This window comes from Aquarana catesbeiana, linkage group LG12 (assembly GCF_042186555.1).
Source record: "Aquarana catesbeiana isolate 2022-GZ linkage group LG12, ASM4218655v1, whole genome shotgun sequence".
Lineage (NCBI taxonomy): Eukaryota > Metazoa > Chordata > Amphibia > Anura > Ranidae > Aquarana > Aquarana catesbeiana.
In genome coordinates, this window is record NC_133335.1 from 25,026,368 (window position 1) to 25,044,000 (window position 17,633).

General features: G+C 42.1%; 1 protein-coding gene across 1 annotated transcript in view; it reads left to right on the forward strand.

The window, feature by feature from the left end:
* Window positions 1–1,595: 1,595 nt before the first annotated feature.
* LOC141114010 (protein-tyrosine kinase 6-like) overlaps window positions 1,596–17,633 on the forward strand; it is a 38,871-nt gene continuing 22,833 nt past the window's right edge. The window contains exons 1-4 of the mRNA XM_073607431.1: window positions 1,596–1,700; window positions 2,766–2,929; window positions 8,541–8,700; window positions 9,762–9,920. Coding sequence (XP_073463532.1) covers window positions 1,646–1,700; window positions 2,766–2,929; window positions 8,541–8,700; window positions 9,762–9,920 — 538 coding nt within the window. The 5' untranslated portion in view covers window positions 1,596–1,645. The remainder of the gene's footprint in view (window positions 1,701–2,765; window positions 2,930–8,540; window positions 8,701–9,761; window positions 9,921–17,633) is intronic.

Genomic DNA, 17,633 nt, shown 5'->3' on the forward strand with positions numbered 1-17,633 from the left:
CAGGAATACCCTCAAAACATGTTGCATTGCTTTCTGGACCCCCATCCTGACAGAGCCTGCATCCCTTTAGAGGATTATCATTAAGAACATCGGAGCCGGTCTTCTTTTGCAGCAGTCATAGGTGCAAGGTTGCCACTTTTTTCTTTAAATGAATGTTACACCTTTTCTTATTGCACAGGATCTGTGTTTTTTCTTTTTTTTATGCATCCACCAAAGAATTCTGGATGATCTCAGAAGTGTCTTAAGCTGAAGCGCGCCAATATGGGCCCTTATGCTGATTGTAGCCCAACAACTAACGCTAACTTGTCCTAGCTTTTCTACATCGTGAAACAGGTTCTCTTGGGGGATAGTAGAACAATTCTCCTCTTAGAAGATAATAGAATGATGGGTAGCTTGTGGAAAGTTAATGGAACACATCTAAGGTTATCTTGTACTCTGCCGCTATATGTCTTGGGCGCCATTCCTTCCTTGACAAATTGTTCTAATTTAGGGCTCTTTACACTGTCATCACCCTCGATAGAGTGATCTGCTGTGGATCACTTTTAAGAAGACGGTTGACAGGTGATGAAAAGGCATTATGTTGCCTCTTCACCAACAGTATTACCACTAAGAACCCACACCACTGTGACGCAATTGCAGAGGTTGTGGGGTGGTTGCAGCATGGACCCTGTGACGGGAGGGCCCGTGGAACCCAGAATCCCTTGGAAAAGTTGGGAAACCCTTGTTTCAGCTCCCTATGCACCTCCTATGTCTAAGTCACCCTGTGTCCATTAGGGGCACAGGGTGACTGAGAAAATATGGCTTGGATTACCCAAAATGGGACAGTACTATTTATCCACAATATCTCCCAGGATATATATAAAGACTATTCTTGGTTTGTTTGATTCTGAACTCAACATGTTAATTGAAAGAGTTGATCACATTGGCCTCTGTACAATGTAGGAGACGGGCCGACTCCTACTGGAGCTCCTGCTATTGTGAGAAGGTGTCCTGTGTTTATACTTATGATACTGTATAATCTACTGTGTGAAGCTTGGTGACAAGTCTGCCATGTAGTGAAATCCTGATTAATCACAATGGCCAGTTGGGCACAGATTCACACCGGCTGCTTCAAGGGATTAGTTAATTAGCTCATGTTAATTTATGTTTCTAGTTACAGGTGTATTGTTAGAGTAATATGAACAGGAGGGGGGGAACCTCCTTTTCAACTGTATATAAGACTGTATTCTTGTTCTAATAAACAGTTCATGGTGAGCAACCAAACGAGTATTGTCTTGTTTGTGGTTGTCAGTGGTTGGAATATGTGATATCTATATTCAGACTGGAAGGAAGCGGTATATGACAAAAGCACTCAAGCGGAGTGTGGGATGTTTTGTTAAAGACCCATTCGATTGAATGCCATGAGGGGGGTGGATGAGGGTGTGTTTTTACCACCCCACAAGTCTAAACAAGGCCTAAATGTGCTGACAAACTGTACTAACAAATTGTAAACTCCCAATAATTCATCACATTCAACTGGATGGTTTCAATATATAGATTTGGTTTCCTGTTGGTTTGCTTCAGCTAATTTCATTTTTGTCCTCCTAGCTGGTTTACTGAAATAGATGACGCAAAGGCGGAGACCCTCCTCCTATCTGAACCAAACATGGATGGTTCTTTCCTAGTCCGACCCAGCAAAGACCCAGGATATTGTCTTTCAGGTGAGTAAAGATGCTTAAAAAGGGGACAGACTGTGATTTTTTTAAACACTTCAGCCCCGGAAGCTTTGGCCGCTCAATGACCACGCCATTTTTTGCAATACGCCACTGCGTCGCTTTAACTTAAAATTGCGCGGTCGTGCGACATTGTAACCAAACAAAATGGATGTCTTTTTTTCCCACAAATAGAGCTTTTTTTTGGTGGTATTTGATCATCTCTGCGGTTTTTATTTTTTGCGCTATAAACAAAAAAAAAGCATCAATTTTAAAAAAAACAATATATTGTACTTTTTGCTATAATAAATATCCCCAATTTAAAAAAAAACTATTTTTTTCCTCAGTTTAGGCCGATATGTATTCTTCTACATATTTTTGGTAATAAAAATCGCAATAAGCGTATATTGATTGGTTTGCGCAAAATTTATAGCATCTACAAAATAGGGGAAAGATTTATGCCATTTTTATTGTTATTTTAATTTTACTGATATTAGATGATATGATCAGTGCCCCGATTACATGTTTTGTTGTCGCCTGCGTGGAGATGCCACTGATCGGCTCTCCTCGCCACACACTCTGTCAGTGTGAGGCGAGGAGCGCCGATTACCAGCTGTGATTGGACACAGTTGATCACATGGTTAAAGAGCCGCGGGCGCGGCTCTTTACAGGGATCGGGGTCGTGCCATGTCCTAGCAACACGGCGCGGCCACGATTGCTGCACTGCATGCCTCCGCGGGCGCGCGAGAGCGGCCGTTTTGGGACGACGTCATATGACATCATCCCAGAACGGGAGCCACACTGCCCCGGGTGGCCGTCAAGTTGTTAAAGAGTCCCTAAAAATTTGAAACAATGGCTTTGAATGGAGTGCAGAAGGGATTGAACTTCCTCTACCAGCAACAAAGGCTTCCCTTATTTCTAGTATAGGTGTCACAAGGACAAGAAGTGAGGCTAAATCTCCCTAATGGGGCCACAGACAGAAAAAAAAAATCATGTGACAAAAATTGTAATTCTTCCCTACTCAAATTTTGTTAGGCCTACTTAACTGGACATGCTCACCTTTCTTCCCTCCAGTACGAAGGAACAAAGAGGTCCTCCATTACAAGATCCAGAAAGAAGATTCAGGAAAAGTCTACATCTTTGAAGAAAGATTCTTTACCTGCATCCACGATCTGGTCCACTATTACCGCTATCACCTAAAAGATCATGACTGCCTACCACTCACACCATTTCTTAACGTAAGAGATATTTGAAAAAATAGTCTTTTACATATAAGCACAACCTCATTAAAAAAATTACAGTTTTATTGAGCACTGATAGTATAGCCATTGCTATATTTCCAGTGCTCTGTCAGAAAATATTCAGGTCTCCTACATAGTAGCTGTCCAAATAGAACAAATAATTACCCCATGAGGACTTTACAGGCAGACTAAGGGAGTAAGTGAAGGTATAACAAAATGTTACAAAATTTTATTGGTTTACAATTCTAAAAAGGCATAGCCCAAGGAGGGCAAATACACATCACATAATAAAAACATAAGTAGCATGATGACACATGTAAGAAAAGAGAGCACCTAAATCACTGAATGTGCTGGAGCACCGAGCCGCCCAGGTGATGCAAGGAGTTCACAGCTGGACCCAACGCGTTTCAGAACAATTTGTCTTTTCCTTCTTCAGGAAGGAAAGGATGCTAGACATAAATGGTCACCATATATAAAAATGAAATGAAAAATGTATGAGAATGGCATGCTCCAACAGAATGTCATGTTACGCTCGGCAAAACTGAGGTAGGTGTAGCCAAATTGCAAAAAGCTCTCTGCACATACAGGGATCGTAAGCAGTAAGCAGGGTATTTCACCCAAGTCAGGGGAGGAAGTTGCATCAGACAAAGCAGTACTGGTATGGTGGCTGGTGGAGATCCGCCATGCAAGGTAGCTGTCCTATCATTTGCCCGCCCCTCCTCTCCTCCTGATCAGTCACAGAATGCTCTGTTTTCTGTAAACATATTCACAAAATAAAAGTTATTCTGTGAATGGACAGAGGAGGGGAGAGGTGTGTAGTGCAGCTGCTGCTCCTGTTGTAGCGCCAGGGCATGGAGAAAGCTTTACTATTGGCACTCAAGAAAACAGATTACACTTAACTATTAGGAAGCAAGCGGATTTTAAATACAGACATCTTTCCTGAAGTTCTTCATTAAATGGTATCCAGGGGCCAGTAACCGGCAGGTACGCGTGCAGAAATGTGAATTTTAGATCTCATGTCTGTGCAATTGCTCCTCATTATTATCAGGGTCAGAGCACTCAAAATTGTTATAGAAGGTAGAAACTGGAGAGTTAAGCTGGCTATGCACCATAGATTTTGCCATCCATAGTAATCAGCACAGAAGAAAGAACCTACCCGGCTGACTCTTGTATTCAGACAACTGGGACCTGCGGCTGACTGAATACCTGAACAGTGCCTGCATAGGATTAAATGTAGGTGCTGTTTTGCTGACGATTTTTTGGTCCACTTCCTCTGACAAACATCGATTGGGAAACCAATCTTTGTTGAGCCAGGTGTTGCCGAAAAAACAGCACACAGACCCCCTACCCCCTCAAAATACATAGCAGGCCCTTGGATGGGTCGCTTTTCTTTTTTTTTTTTTAAAGCTGGAAAGGAAACATTATCATCATTTGCTGGCAATTTTAAACACTTTTTCCTTTTTAAATGTCAGTACTGCTGCAGCACATTCTGTACATCACAGAGGCCATGATAAATAAAGGAATTGGGCATTTTTAATGTTGCACTTGTAAACCTCTGGGAAAAAAAAAAAACCTGCAAGACAAAAGGCATACTGTACTAGCTCATTATTTTACATAGTTGCATAGTAGGTGAGGTAAAAAAAACCCACCAAGTCCAACCTATGTGTGTGATTATATGTCAGTATTACATTGTATATCCCTGTATGTTGTGGTCATTCAGGTGCTTATCTAATAGTTTCTTGAAACTATCGATGCCCCCCCCCCCCCCCCCCGATACCACCGCCTGTGGAAGGGAATTCCACATCCTTGCCGCTCTTACAGTAAAGAACCCTCTATGTAGTTTAAGGTTTAACCTCTTTTCTTCTAATTTATAATGAGTGGCCACGAGTCTTGTTAAACTCCCTTCTGCGAAAAAGTTTTATCCCTGTTGTGGGGTCACCAGTACGGTATTTGTATATTTAAATCATATCCCCTTTCAAGCCTCTCTTCACAAGAGAGAATAAGTTCAGTGCTCGCAACCTTTCCTCATAACTAATATCTTCCATGCCCTTTATTAGCTTTGCTTCCCTTCTTTGGACTCGCTCCATTTCCAGTACATCCTTCCTGAGGACTGGTGCCCAGAACTGGACAGCATCCTCCAGGTGCGGCCGGACCAGAGTCTTGTAGAGCGGGAGAATTATTGTTTTTTTCTCTGGAATTAATCACCTTTTTAATGTATGCTAATATTCTGTTTGCTTTGTTAGCAGCAGCTTGGCATTGCATGCCATTGCTGAGCCTATCATCTACTAGGACCCCCAGGTCCTTTTCCATCCTAGATTCTCTCAGAGGTTCTCCCCCCAGTGTATAGATTAGATTGCATTCATATTTTTGCCACCCAAATGCATTATTTTACATTTTTCTACATTGAACCTCATTTGCCATGTAGTCGCCCACCCCATTAATTTGTTAAGATCTTTTTGCAAGGTTTCCACATCCTGCGGAGAAGTTATTGCCCTGCTTAGCTTAGTATCGTCCACAAATAAAGAGGTTGAACTGCTTACCCCATCCTCCAGGTCATTTATGAACAAATTAAATAGGATTGGTCCCAGCACAGAACCCTGGGGGACCCCACTACCCACCCCTGAACATTCAGAGTACTCCCCATTTATCACCACCCTCTGAACTCGCCCTTGTAGCCAGTTTTCAATCCATGTACTCACCCTATGGTCCATGCCAGCGGACCTTATTTTGTACAGTAAACGTTTATGGGGAACTGTGTCAACTGCTTTTGCAAAATCCAGATACACCACGTCTACGGGCCTTCCTTTATCTAGATGGCAACTCACCTCCTCATAGAAGGTTAATAGATTGGTTTGGCAAGAACGATTCTCCCTGAAACTATGCTGAGTACTGCTAAGGATACCATTCTCATTAATAAAATCTTGTATATATTATGAAATACTTACCTTAAAACGAAGCTGTTGCAGCGGTCCCCACACACCGCTGTCACGGCCGACATCTTTCCCAGGGCTTTTTCCGGGTTCGCGGGCTCCGGCGCTGTAATTGGCCGGAGCTGGGATGATGTCACGCCCGCGCATGCTCGCCGGAGCTGCTGTTCATGGCACGGGCTCAGAAGGAACTCACCCGTGGGCCGTTCCTTCAGATTGCATGCGCCAGTGATGTCACTGGCTGCATGCACTGGAAATATCTCCTAAACTGTATAGGTTTAGGAGATATTTTCAATACCTATAGGTAAGCCTTATTATAGGCTTACCTATAGGTAAAAGTTTGCAGAGGAAGTCTCGTAAAAAGGATTTTTAATAACATGTTACACCCATATTCAGGGAATGTCTCCGCAACCCCCTGATTCACCAATCTGACAGCTAGCGAAGATCCCCCCCACCCACTAGCTGTTACAATTTTAAAAAAACATAGCCAAGAGAGGCTCAGCCATATCACTCATTCACAGAGCTCTGTAAATGGAAAACTACAAGCTCTGGCAGCTTTTGCGGCTGTTGGCTTGTAGTTTTCAATGAACTACCCTGCTGATGTGGAGCGCTAAGGTAGTTCATTCTCTCTACCTGTCAGGTTGTATCTGCTTCCCTATACCTGATATATGGGCACACTGATAGATCTGCAGGAGACCTGCATGGCACCAGCGATCTGCTGATCACTGGTGCAATGCTTTAGAGGCTCCAGAAACAAAAAATAATAAATGCACATTTTTTTTACCTGCAAAAAAATTTGCATTTATTATTTTTTGTTAAAGGGTAGACTTATTCTTTAACCACTTGACCTCCGGAAGATTTGTCCCCCTTCATGACCAGGTCATTTTTTTGCGATGCGGCACTGCGTTACTATAACTGACAATTGCGCAGTCGTGCGATTCTGTACCCAAATAAAATTGATGTCCTTTTTTCCCCACAAACAGAGCTTTCTTTTGGTGGTATTTGATCACCTCTGCGGTTTTTATTTTTTGCACTATAAACAAAAAAAGACTGACAATTTTGAAAAAACAATATTTTTTACTTTCTGCTATAAAAAAAATCAAATTTCTTCATCAATTTAGGCCAATATGTATTCTGCTACCTGTTTTTGGTAAAAAAAAAAAAATCCCAATAAGCCTATAGTGATTGGTTTGTGCAAAAGTTATTGTGTCTACAAACTATGGGGTAGTTGTATTTTTTATTAATTATTTTATTATTATATGTATTTTATTATTTTTATATTTTTTTACTAGTAATGGAGGCGATCAGCGACTTATAGTGGGACTACGATATTGTATTACACAGATTGGACACCTGACATTTTTTAGGGACCTGTGACACTAATACAGTGATCAGTGCTAAAAAATATGCACTGTCACTTTACTAATGACACTATCTGGGAAGGGGTTAACATCAGGGACGATCAAAGAGTTAACTGTGTGCCTAGGTTGTGCTTACTCACTGTGTGAGAGGTGCTTTGACTTAGGCCCCGAGGGCTTTCACACTGGAGCGGTGCGCTGGCAGGATACTAAAAAAAGTCCTGCTAGCAGCATCTTTGGAACGGTGAAGGAGTGGTGTATACACCGCTCCTGCCCATTGAAATCAATGGGGCAGCGCGGCCTATACGCTGGCATAGTGTTGGTTGCGGTGGTTTTAACCCTTTCTCGGCCGCTAGCGGGGGGGGTAAAAGCGGCTGAATAGAGCCACGAATTTGGCGGTAAAGCACCGCTAAAAATAGCGGGGTTTTACCGCCGACGCACCCACCGCCCCAGTGTGAAAGGGGCCTTAGGGAAGACATGAATCCTTGTCTCTGCTTTGCAGGAACACAGGATCAGTACCTTCCCTTCTGACAGAATGACAATCTGCCTTGTTTACATAGTTCTGCCTGTGTCCTGTGTAATCAGTGGGTGCCAGCGGAAATCGAGTTTGCGGTACCCGCCACTAGGCTCCCGATGTGTGTGTGATCACAGTGGGAGTGGGTTACCGGCGGCGCGCACGTGCCCCAGATCTGGAAGTGTCAGCCCACGTACTAGGTACGTGATCTGGCACAGAACGGCCGCCCTGTCGCAGTAAATGTACGGTGGGCAGTCTGCAGGTGGTTAAGCGTTCAAAAAAAATTCACTGCTTCTTGCGGAATGGAATTTTTTAAAGATTTTGTTTTTTGCATAGATATATGATCCCTAGGGCAGTGCCCACCCCCTGTGCTATTTCTGACATCCCCATGCCTATTAGCCCAGAAAATTAGCATTTTTATAGGCTGTTGTAACATATTGTTATAAGTTGATAAATTCAGTTCCCATTCATTTTAGTAGGGTTCGAGTTTGGCATCTGAACTGTTCAGAAGTTCATCGAACCCTGCTCAAACCAAACCCAGGGCAGGTCGCTCATCCCCAGCTCTCTAGTCTAGGATAGATCAGGGAAGGGTGGTAACAATGTTTGAGAATCAAGTGCAGCGTTGTCAGCTTACTACGGGAAGTTATCAGCTCACAAGTTTTCCGCCAGGATCAACGGGCATTTTTTGCATGTATCACAAAGATGTAACAAAATGATTCAAATGGTATATTTAACAGGGAGAAAATAAGAGAAGTCTATTGTTGACATACAGTTGATGTTTACTGATAACAGGTGTTTTGTCTTGGTAGGTTAACAGCTTCAGTGAGGACACCTGGGAACGACCCTCGTCAGATTTCACATTGGTGACAAAAGTCAGAAGCAATAAGATAGGGGCTTCCGAGATCTGCCTCTGGGAGGGATACTGGGCAGAAGGAGGGAGGAAAGTTCTCATCCAGACCATATCTGAAGGTTTGTGAATAGCTGGTATTAGCAACCTAAAGTCATCAATTCTTTCCAGCAAACACATGATGTACTAAAGTCAGCAGTTCATTCCTATTATCATAGCTCCCAACTGTCCCTGATCTCGAGGGACTGTCCCTGATTTGGAGCAATGTCCATCTGTCCCTTATTCCTCCTCATTTGTCCCTCATTTTGGTCTGATCTCTATAGTTGTATATAAAATGCACTTTTTATCTATAAAAAAATGTTTCCCAGTGCTAAACCTTTCATCTGATTTCTAAATTGCTGCATTTGTAAATTCCAAAAGCCATTATAAAGGAATAGTAGTGGTAAAAAAAGCACTTGTGGATTTAACCAATCTTGTTTTTTGTACAATTCTCCTTTAAGGGGGCGTGGCAAGGGGTGTGTCCTATGCCTGCATACTTTTGCTGATAGGTGTCCCTTATTCCCATTTCAAAAAGTTGGAAGGTATGCTTTTACCTTTTATCTGACTTGCATAACACAGGCCATCTCACAGGTTTAGTAAGAGGATATAGGGAACGTACTCCCCGAAACCGACTTCATGCATCACCAATCACATTCAAACTAACAAGGCTGGGCTGAATCTGATTGTTGGCTGTAATAACACATCTTAATACTGCCAACTGTTTAAATAATGTGATAGGCAGCAAGGGTGGTGTTCAAGCCTGGCATTAGAGCTCCACGTGCCTGTTAAGGATAGCTGTACCTTCAGTATGACTTGCCTAATATTACCTTCAACCCCCTCTTCCCCCTACATATCTGTTCCGGGGGGCTGTCACCTCCTCTGCCATCTATATCCTGCCCAATGAACATGTGTTCAGCGCTGGCTACACCTGCCAATAGATTTTAATGATCTGTATACTGAGAATCGGGGAATGGTTCCATTCAAGCCTATGGGAAACATTACTTTTGGTGGGCTAATTGTTTTAATCCAGCCACGAGTAGCTTATGATGAACGGGGCCGGGTGGCCCAGAATGGTTTTGTCTTACAAGAGTCTGCTCAGATCCTATCGTTATTCCACTATCCTGTTCTCCATGTCACCCTACAGAGTTTTTTAAAAGCAACAACTTCATTAGTGGAATTGAGATTCAAAGGACACTAAATCACCGGAATATCGCCAAACTGCACGCACTGTGTACCGCACAGGATCCCATCTACGTTGTCACAGAGTTCACAGAGAAAGGAGACCTTCAGACCTTTTTGAGCGGTCAGTAAACCAACCCTTTGAAAGTATCTTAGAACTGTTGATTCTGCTACTGCCGGGGGATGACTGTCATTTGACTTTATGCTCTGTGCAGACGTCTGAGAAAGGCAGCGAGCCAATCGTACAAACAGGAAATGAGATTCCTGGAGGTGTTACAGTGTAAAGATGCCGTGTTTGGAAAGAAGAGACCTTTAGAACACCAATAAGATTACAGACTGAGGTTGAAGGATTATTCTTAAAAACAACGAAGTACTTCGTAACTTGTGTAGCAATTATTGGTACAAGGTTTTAAAGAAAGTGGAGTTGTCTTCCTTCAAGTAAACAGTTTTGGGGAATGGTGTGCTTATTCCAAAAATGCTGTGACAATTAATCATATATAGAATGCAGCATGAAACAAACACAAGTGATAAACCAACCTTGATGTGTGATTGATATTGTAAATAACATAAAATGGATATATGAAGTCCCATATATATATATATATATATATATATATATATATATATATATATATATATATATAATCCTATTATAGACTTAAAAATCCATAAAGTGCTTCAACACGATGTACCATAAACTTCAGTGATACGTGACACCACCTCCACCACCAGGTAAATTGCCTGCTCACCTTACGGGGCAACCCCACTGGGTCTAGTCGTGCCTTTAAGGTAATAGATCTTAGATGTGCCTGGCAGGACCGTGTTGTTGTGTTTGGTTTCTTTAAACCTTCTTGGATAGAAAGCACTGGCTCCTCTCTGTATTGTCTCAGAGCAAAAGATAGGCTTTCATCGCGCAAAATTGCATAAACAAGTGAATTTATTTAAAAAGTAACAGTAGCCCACTCACAAAGAAATCATCTTGTATATAGCAGGGTTAATAATATCAATAGTGATAATGAAGGCTTTCCTCCTCACTACTATTACAGGGTAACTGCGACACCGGAAGTGACGCCTCCGACTCCTCCCGACGTGTTGTGTCACAGATCACGTGACTTCTTTCAATTTTGCGCGATAAAAGCCTTTCTTTTGCTCTGAAACAATACAGAGAGGAGCCGGTCCTTTCTATCCAAGAAGTTTTTTAAAGAGACCAAACACAACAACACAGCCCTGCCAGGCACATCTAAGATCTATTATCTTAAAGGCACGACTGGACCCAGTGGGGTCTCCCCCTAAGGTGAGCTGGAAATTCCCCTGGTGGTGGAGGTGGTGTCACGTATCACTGAAGTTTATGATTCATCGTGATGAAGCACTTTATGGATTTTTAAGTCTATAATAGGACTATATACAGTATCTCACAAAAGTGAGTACACCCCTCGCATTTTTATGAATATTTTATTATATCTTTTCAACACTGAAGAAATGACACTTTGCTACAATGTAAAGTAGTGAGTGTACAGCTTGTATAACAGTGTAAATTTGCTGTCCCCTCAAAATAACTCAACGCACAGGCAATAATGTCTGAACTCCTGGCAACAAAAGTGAGTACACCCCTAAGCGAAAATGTCCAAATTTGGCTCAAAGTGTCAATATTTTGTGTGGCAGCCATTATTTTCCAGCACTGCCTTAACCCTCTTGGACATGGAGTTCACTGAAGTCCTCTTCCACTCCTCCATGACGACATCATGGAGCTGGTGGATGTTAGAGACCTTGCTCTCTTCCACCTTCTGTTTGAGGATGCCCCACAGATGCCCAATAGGGTTTAGGTCTGGAGACATGCTTGGCCAGTCCATCACCTTTACCCTCAGCTTCTTTAGCAAGGCAGTGGTCGTCTTGGAGGGGTGTTTGGGGCTGTTATCATGTTGGAATACTGCCCTGTGGCCCAGTCTCCGAAGAGAGGGGATCATGCTCTGCTTCAGTATGTCACAGTACATGTTGGCATTCATGGTTCCCTCAATGAACTGTAGCTCCCCAGTGCCGGCAGCACTCATGCAGCCCCAGACCATGACACTCCCACCACCATGCTTGACTGTAGGGGACAACAGTCGTGCAGACCAATTTAATGCAGTGTGCGATGTATGGTCTAAGCACTGACAGGCTGACCCCCCACCCCTTCAACCTCTGCAGCAATGCATATGTCTATTTCCCAAAGACAACCTCTGGATATGATGCTGAGCACGTGCACTCAACTCCTTTGGTCGACCATGGCGAGGCTTGTTCTGAGTGGAACCTGTCCTGTTAAACCACTGTATGGTCTTGGCCACCGTGCTGCAGCTAAGTTTCGAGGTCTTGGCAATCTTCTTATAGCCTAGGCCATCTTTATGTAGAACAAAAATTCCTTTTTTTCAGATCCTCAGAGAGATCTTTGCCATGAGGTGCCATGATGAACTTCCAGTGACCAGTATGAGTGAGAGCGATAACATCAAATTTATCACACCTGCTCCCTATTAACACCTGAGACCTTGTAATACTAACGAGTCAAATGACACCAGGGAGGGAAAATGGCTAATTGGGCCCAATTTGGACATTTTCACTTAGGGGTGTACTCACTTTTGTTACCAGGGGTTTAGATATTAATGGCTGTTTCTGAGTTATTTTGAGGGGACACCAAATTTACACTGTTATACAAGCTGTACACTCACTACTTTACATTGTAGCAAAATGTCATTTCTTCCGTGTTGTCACATGAAAAGATATAATAAAATATTTACAAAAATGTGAAGGGTGTACTCACTTTTGTAAGATATTGTGTGTATATATAAGGGACTTTTTATATCCATTTTATTTTATTTACAATATCAATCACACATCATGGTTGGTTTATCACGGTGTGTTTGTTTCATGTTGCATTCTAAATATGATTGTCACAGCATTTTTGGAATAAGCGCAGCATTCCCCAAAACCGTTTATTTGTAGTAGTGCAAGATCACCTTTTAATGGTGCAGCTGTTCTGGGAGTTATAAACACATTTATTTAACACACATAGCAGTGCTTTAGTAATTTTGTATAATTGTCTTCCTTCAAGGTTGAGGCAATAGGCTCAGTTTCTTAGAGGGGTGGGAATACAGTGCCGTAGGGGTTACAAGCATATGTAATAGATTCCCAGATTTTATCTGCAACTCTGATGATGTATCAATACTATGGCTTCCAGGCTCTGACACCCTAGGGTTCCCCTGATTGTCCTGGGAAGTGGTTGTAGATTATCCTCTGGGCAAACATGGGCACTACATCTAACTTGTACAATTTTTTCTTCAAATGGACTCAGGGTCTCATTAGCAATTCCTGGGTAATATATGTAAATCTACAATACAGCAACTAATTTTTGCTTGCTTTGGTGGTTGCCGAGATAAAGTCATTCGTGGTTACGGTTGTGTTTGTTTTTTATTGTAATTGAGTTAAGGTTGATATTGAAGGCTAGGTTCACACAGCGACTCACAGCAGGGGTCGGTGCGTCCCTGTTCACCGTTTCAGGCCTGATTTCAGTCAGAATTTTTGTCTGAATTCGGGCCTGAAACGGACCAGAAGACGCACAGGACTCCTGTGCAATTCACACTGGAGCCGCTCCGGAGATTTGTGAACTGGCTCCATAGAGAGCCAGTCACAGCCTCCTGACATGCGAATTGGATGCGGAAAACCTGCATCCAATTCACAATAGTGTGAACCCAGCCTTAGATGGGCACTGACCAGGGGTGAAGCTACTGTATAGTATTATATCTTTCTTGTGCCACACAGATTATTGTCCTACTTTAAATGCTTTTTTTTCCAAGTCTACATGAAATATGACATCCACATACCTGCCACCCTTCCCCTTGAGCAGCCTTTCTCAACCTTTTTACCCCAGTGGAAACTAAAATAATTTTCAGACCTTGGGAAATCCTTGGTAAAATCAATGATGGGCTCAGTGGAAATAATGCCCCCCTTACAGTGGTGATCAGAATGTCTCTTTTACTGCTGGCTCTGCCAAGTGGTGTAGGCCATGGAACTTTTCAGGCTCTATCGGAAGGGAGGTCAATCAGCCACAGCTCAAGGAACCCCTAGCAACCTCTGGAGGAACCTTAGAGTTTTACAGAACCCTGGTTGAGAATGGCTGCCCTTTAGCATACAGTAGCCAAATTTGCGGCGATGCTGCTCCATGACCAGTTGACCCCAGTGAGGGCAGTGTTTTATACATTAGCATAGCTTGTTGGCCTCCAATCATTTCTATAATTTTTTACTCAAACTATCACTCTCAACTAGATCGGGGATGAGACCTTATGGTCCCTTCTACTAGTTGTAATTCCTTGGCTGCAAATATGAATTTAATGCCTATTATTTGGTATACAAATTCCGATAGTTGACACTACCAACTCCACTACATCCATCACAGCATAGACCCTTGACATCTTTCCATGGATATATTGGGATCCCTGTTGTCTGTTTTCTATTTCTACAATATGTTTTTTCCATCTCCTTGACCCACATCTTCCCCATCTCTTTCTATCTACTCCTCCACCATGGGTGGCTACTACTCACAGCATTTTAAGGTACTTACCATATATAGCCTATCACTGATTATATGCATTTTTCACATCCACAAGGGACATTCTCCTATATAGATCATGTCCTGCTTAAAAGTCATTCTATCCCACTACTTTATACATTATACCAATTCCATTGTCAGACCATTGCTCTCCAATGACTTCATTCACATCACTATACATGAGACCACAAGATGGTAGGAAGTCTTTAAATGATTCTTTAAGCAACCCGAAGGTCCACCAAAAGATTTGACTCCTTGAAGGAATACATCTCTTCAAAGGGGTTGTAAACCGTCATTATTTTTTTTTTTAAATAACAAACCTATCATACTTACCACCACTGTGCAGTTTGACCCCTCGTCTTCTGCGGTCCCCCAACGGCGCTCGTGGCTCTTCCCCGCTTTAGGAGACCCCCTAGGAGAAGCGATCTCCCTGGGCTCCCGAGTCCAGCATTTGCGTCCATAGACACAGAATGCTGGACTCGGCCCTGCCCCACCGGCGCCGGCGTCATTGGATTTGATTGGCAGCAGCGGGAGCCAATGGCTGCTCTGCTATCAATCTATCCAATCAAGAGTCAAGAGCCGAGACAACAGGCAGAGAGGTAGAGCGTGTCTCTGCCGTGGGAACAAACAGGCTCAGGTGAGTAAAACAGGGGGCTGGTCAGTGTCAGAAGTTTTTTCACCTTAATGCATAGGATGCATTAAGGTGAAAAAACACGAGGGTTTACAACCCCCTTAAACTCTACAGCTAATATGTTTTCAAGCACACTATAGCTGGCCACAGACATTTTTTCCAATAAATTTAGAACAAAAATGCTTAAGAAAAGAATGTTTTAAGAATGTTTGTTAGTTTTGGTAATTATTAGTGGGGTCAAATCGACGTTCGTTTTAAACACCAGTGATGAGAACATGTAAAGGAGCAGGATGGAAATTTTTTCTCGCTCAAACAAATTTCTAACAGTGTATGTGGTTTCCATTTAGTTAAAGCAGGATTCCGGCCAGCGAAAATTTTTTTTTAAAGTCAGCAGCTACAAACACTGTAGCTGCTGACTTTAAATAAGTAGACTCACGTGTCCTGGGTGCCCGCGATGTCGGCCACCCGAGGCCGACCCGTCCCTCGGCTCTCGGGTCCTGGCACCGCCATCCTAAGTTCACTGCCAGTTTCCTAATGCGCACGCGCGAGCGGCGTGGCTCTTTGTGAATGGCCCCGTGGGTTTTCTGGGAACACACACAGTTCCCAGAAGGCAACGGGGCCGCTCACCGAGGAGCATTACACGCCGCGGAATAGGAAGAGGCAGATTAGGAAGACTGCCTAGCAACAAGGGTTTCAGGTAAGTACATTTTTTTTTTTTTTTTTTTCACTTTTTTTTTTTTTTTTAAAGATTTTTGGTGCAATTTTTTTTTTTTTTTTTTAGGGTGGCCCTTCACTTTAAGTCCATTCATTCCAAAATCGAATGTTAAAAGCAAATTAAATCTTTCGAACGACATTTGAATGCTCTGTGAATTTTCCTGCACGTTTTTTTTTTTTTAGAACTTTCATCTGAAATTCTATCCATCTATGGCTAGTTTATGTCCTACCTAACACATACTTCCTGCTTCCCATCTATCCTTTTCTTTTCAGTTCCTAAATTCACTCTTTTTTATGTTGGTTCTTAAAGCACAATTATATGGATTTAGGAGGCGATCTAGTGGAAATAATGTACTTGAATACAGATAAGATGTGCTTACAAGCAGATCACCAATGCAATGGGTCTCTATCTGTGAAAATTGTGCTTGTTGTCAGATAATTTCAGATATTTTCATGAAACTTTTAAATTTGTTGAAAAAGCTTGTAACCTTTAAAAAATCTATTATAAACTTTGTCCTCTGTAGGACTGAGAAAAAATAATGGAAATGCATTTTTGCAAAATTCATTGGAGTTAATACAGCAGGTGAAGTCTGAGTGGTTTTGTTGGTTTTTAAGGGTGTAATAGGCTTCAAATGTCTCCTGAGGGTTACAAAAGCTTCTTCCAGCTATGCTAAACCCATTTTTTGCAAAAAACAGAGCCTCACTGATCTCTCTATTCTACTTTTTTTTTTGGAGAAAAAAACGGACAGTGAAAAAAAGTGTAATAAAAAATTTAAGTGACAGTACACACACACTAAATACGCGAAAGAAATAAAAAAAAACAAAAAAAGAACATCCTTCAGAATAATTTCTTTGCCGTCAGTTCCACCAAAATTTCCCCTATATTCCTAAATGACACCCAAGAGAGCAGAGAGAGAAAAGAGAAGAAAATGGAAAGAGTACCTTGGAAAGGTGATAGTTAAAATATAATTAAAGGCAAAACTTTTTGTTTTTGTTTTGGATAGATTGCAGAGGGATTAGAACGCCTTTCAATTTTTCATTGCTGTGTGTGCCCCCGTTAAATAGATTCACCCTCTCTATTTGTCCTGTCCATTATTATTGAAAGTGAAACTAAAAGAAAAACCCAAATTTTTGGTTGTCCCCAGAAAAGTAATAGAGGAGACATCTTTCAATGGGGACACTAGTTCTGGTGACCTGGAGGTCCCCAAGGAATTCTCTTAATTTGCAAGGATTTCCTCTCACTTCCTGTTTGGATATGGGACAGGAAGTTAAGGAAAATCTCCACAATGGGACACGGATGGCAAAAAAAAAAAAAATCTGACAGTGGCTATAACCCTCCCTTGCTTTATCCAAAATGGAAGAAAAAAAGTTTTGCCCATAGTTCTACTTTAAGTGAACCTGTTGCTTTACCCTCCATGGGCAAAGCATCGGTTCACAAAAAAGAGGCCTTGGTACAAAATGAAATACTGGAAAAAATGATACCCCATAGAAAAGAGAACTTGTACGTACTTGTTCACCCATGTTGGAGATCGTCGCTTACTTTAAGAGCTACAGTGCTCGGGGAATCCTCTTCATCCGACACACTTCCAGAAGTCTCAGATTACTTTCCCTCCTGAACACCGTGCTTCTTCCTACAGGTCTTAGGTCACTGGTGTTTACTGCAGGGAAGATTATAGGGGAATTCCACTTTCATAAAAATAATTATAATATAGCATATACTGTACAAATGGCAAACAAGACATTTTGTAATTCTAAAAGGCATGCAGACACTCGCTCCTCATTAAAACACTGTACATGCGCCAGCTGATTATAATGAACCAGATTCAGGAATTTGTTTTGCAAGGGCATAGTGGAAAAAACAGCAGTTTCTTTAGGACATAAACAGATAGGAATCTTCTATGACATTTGTTAAAATC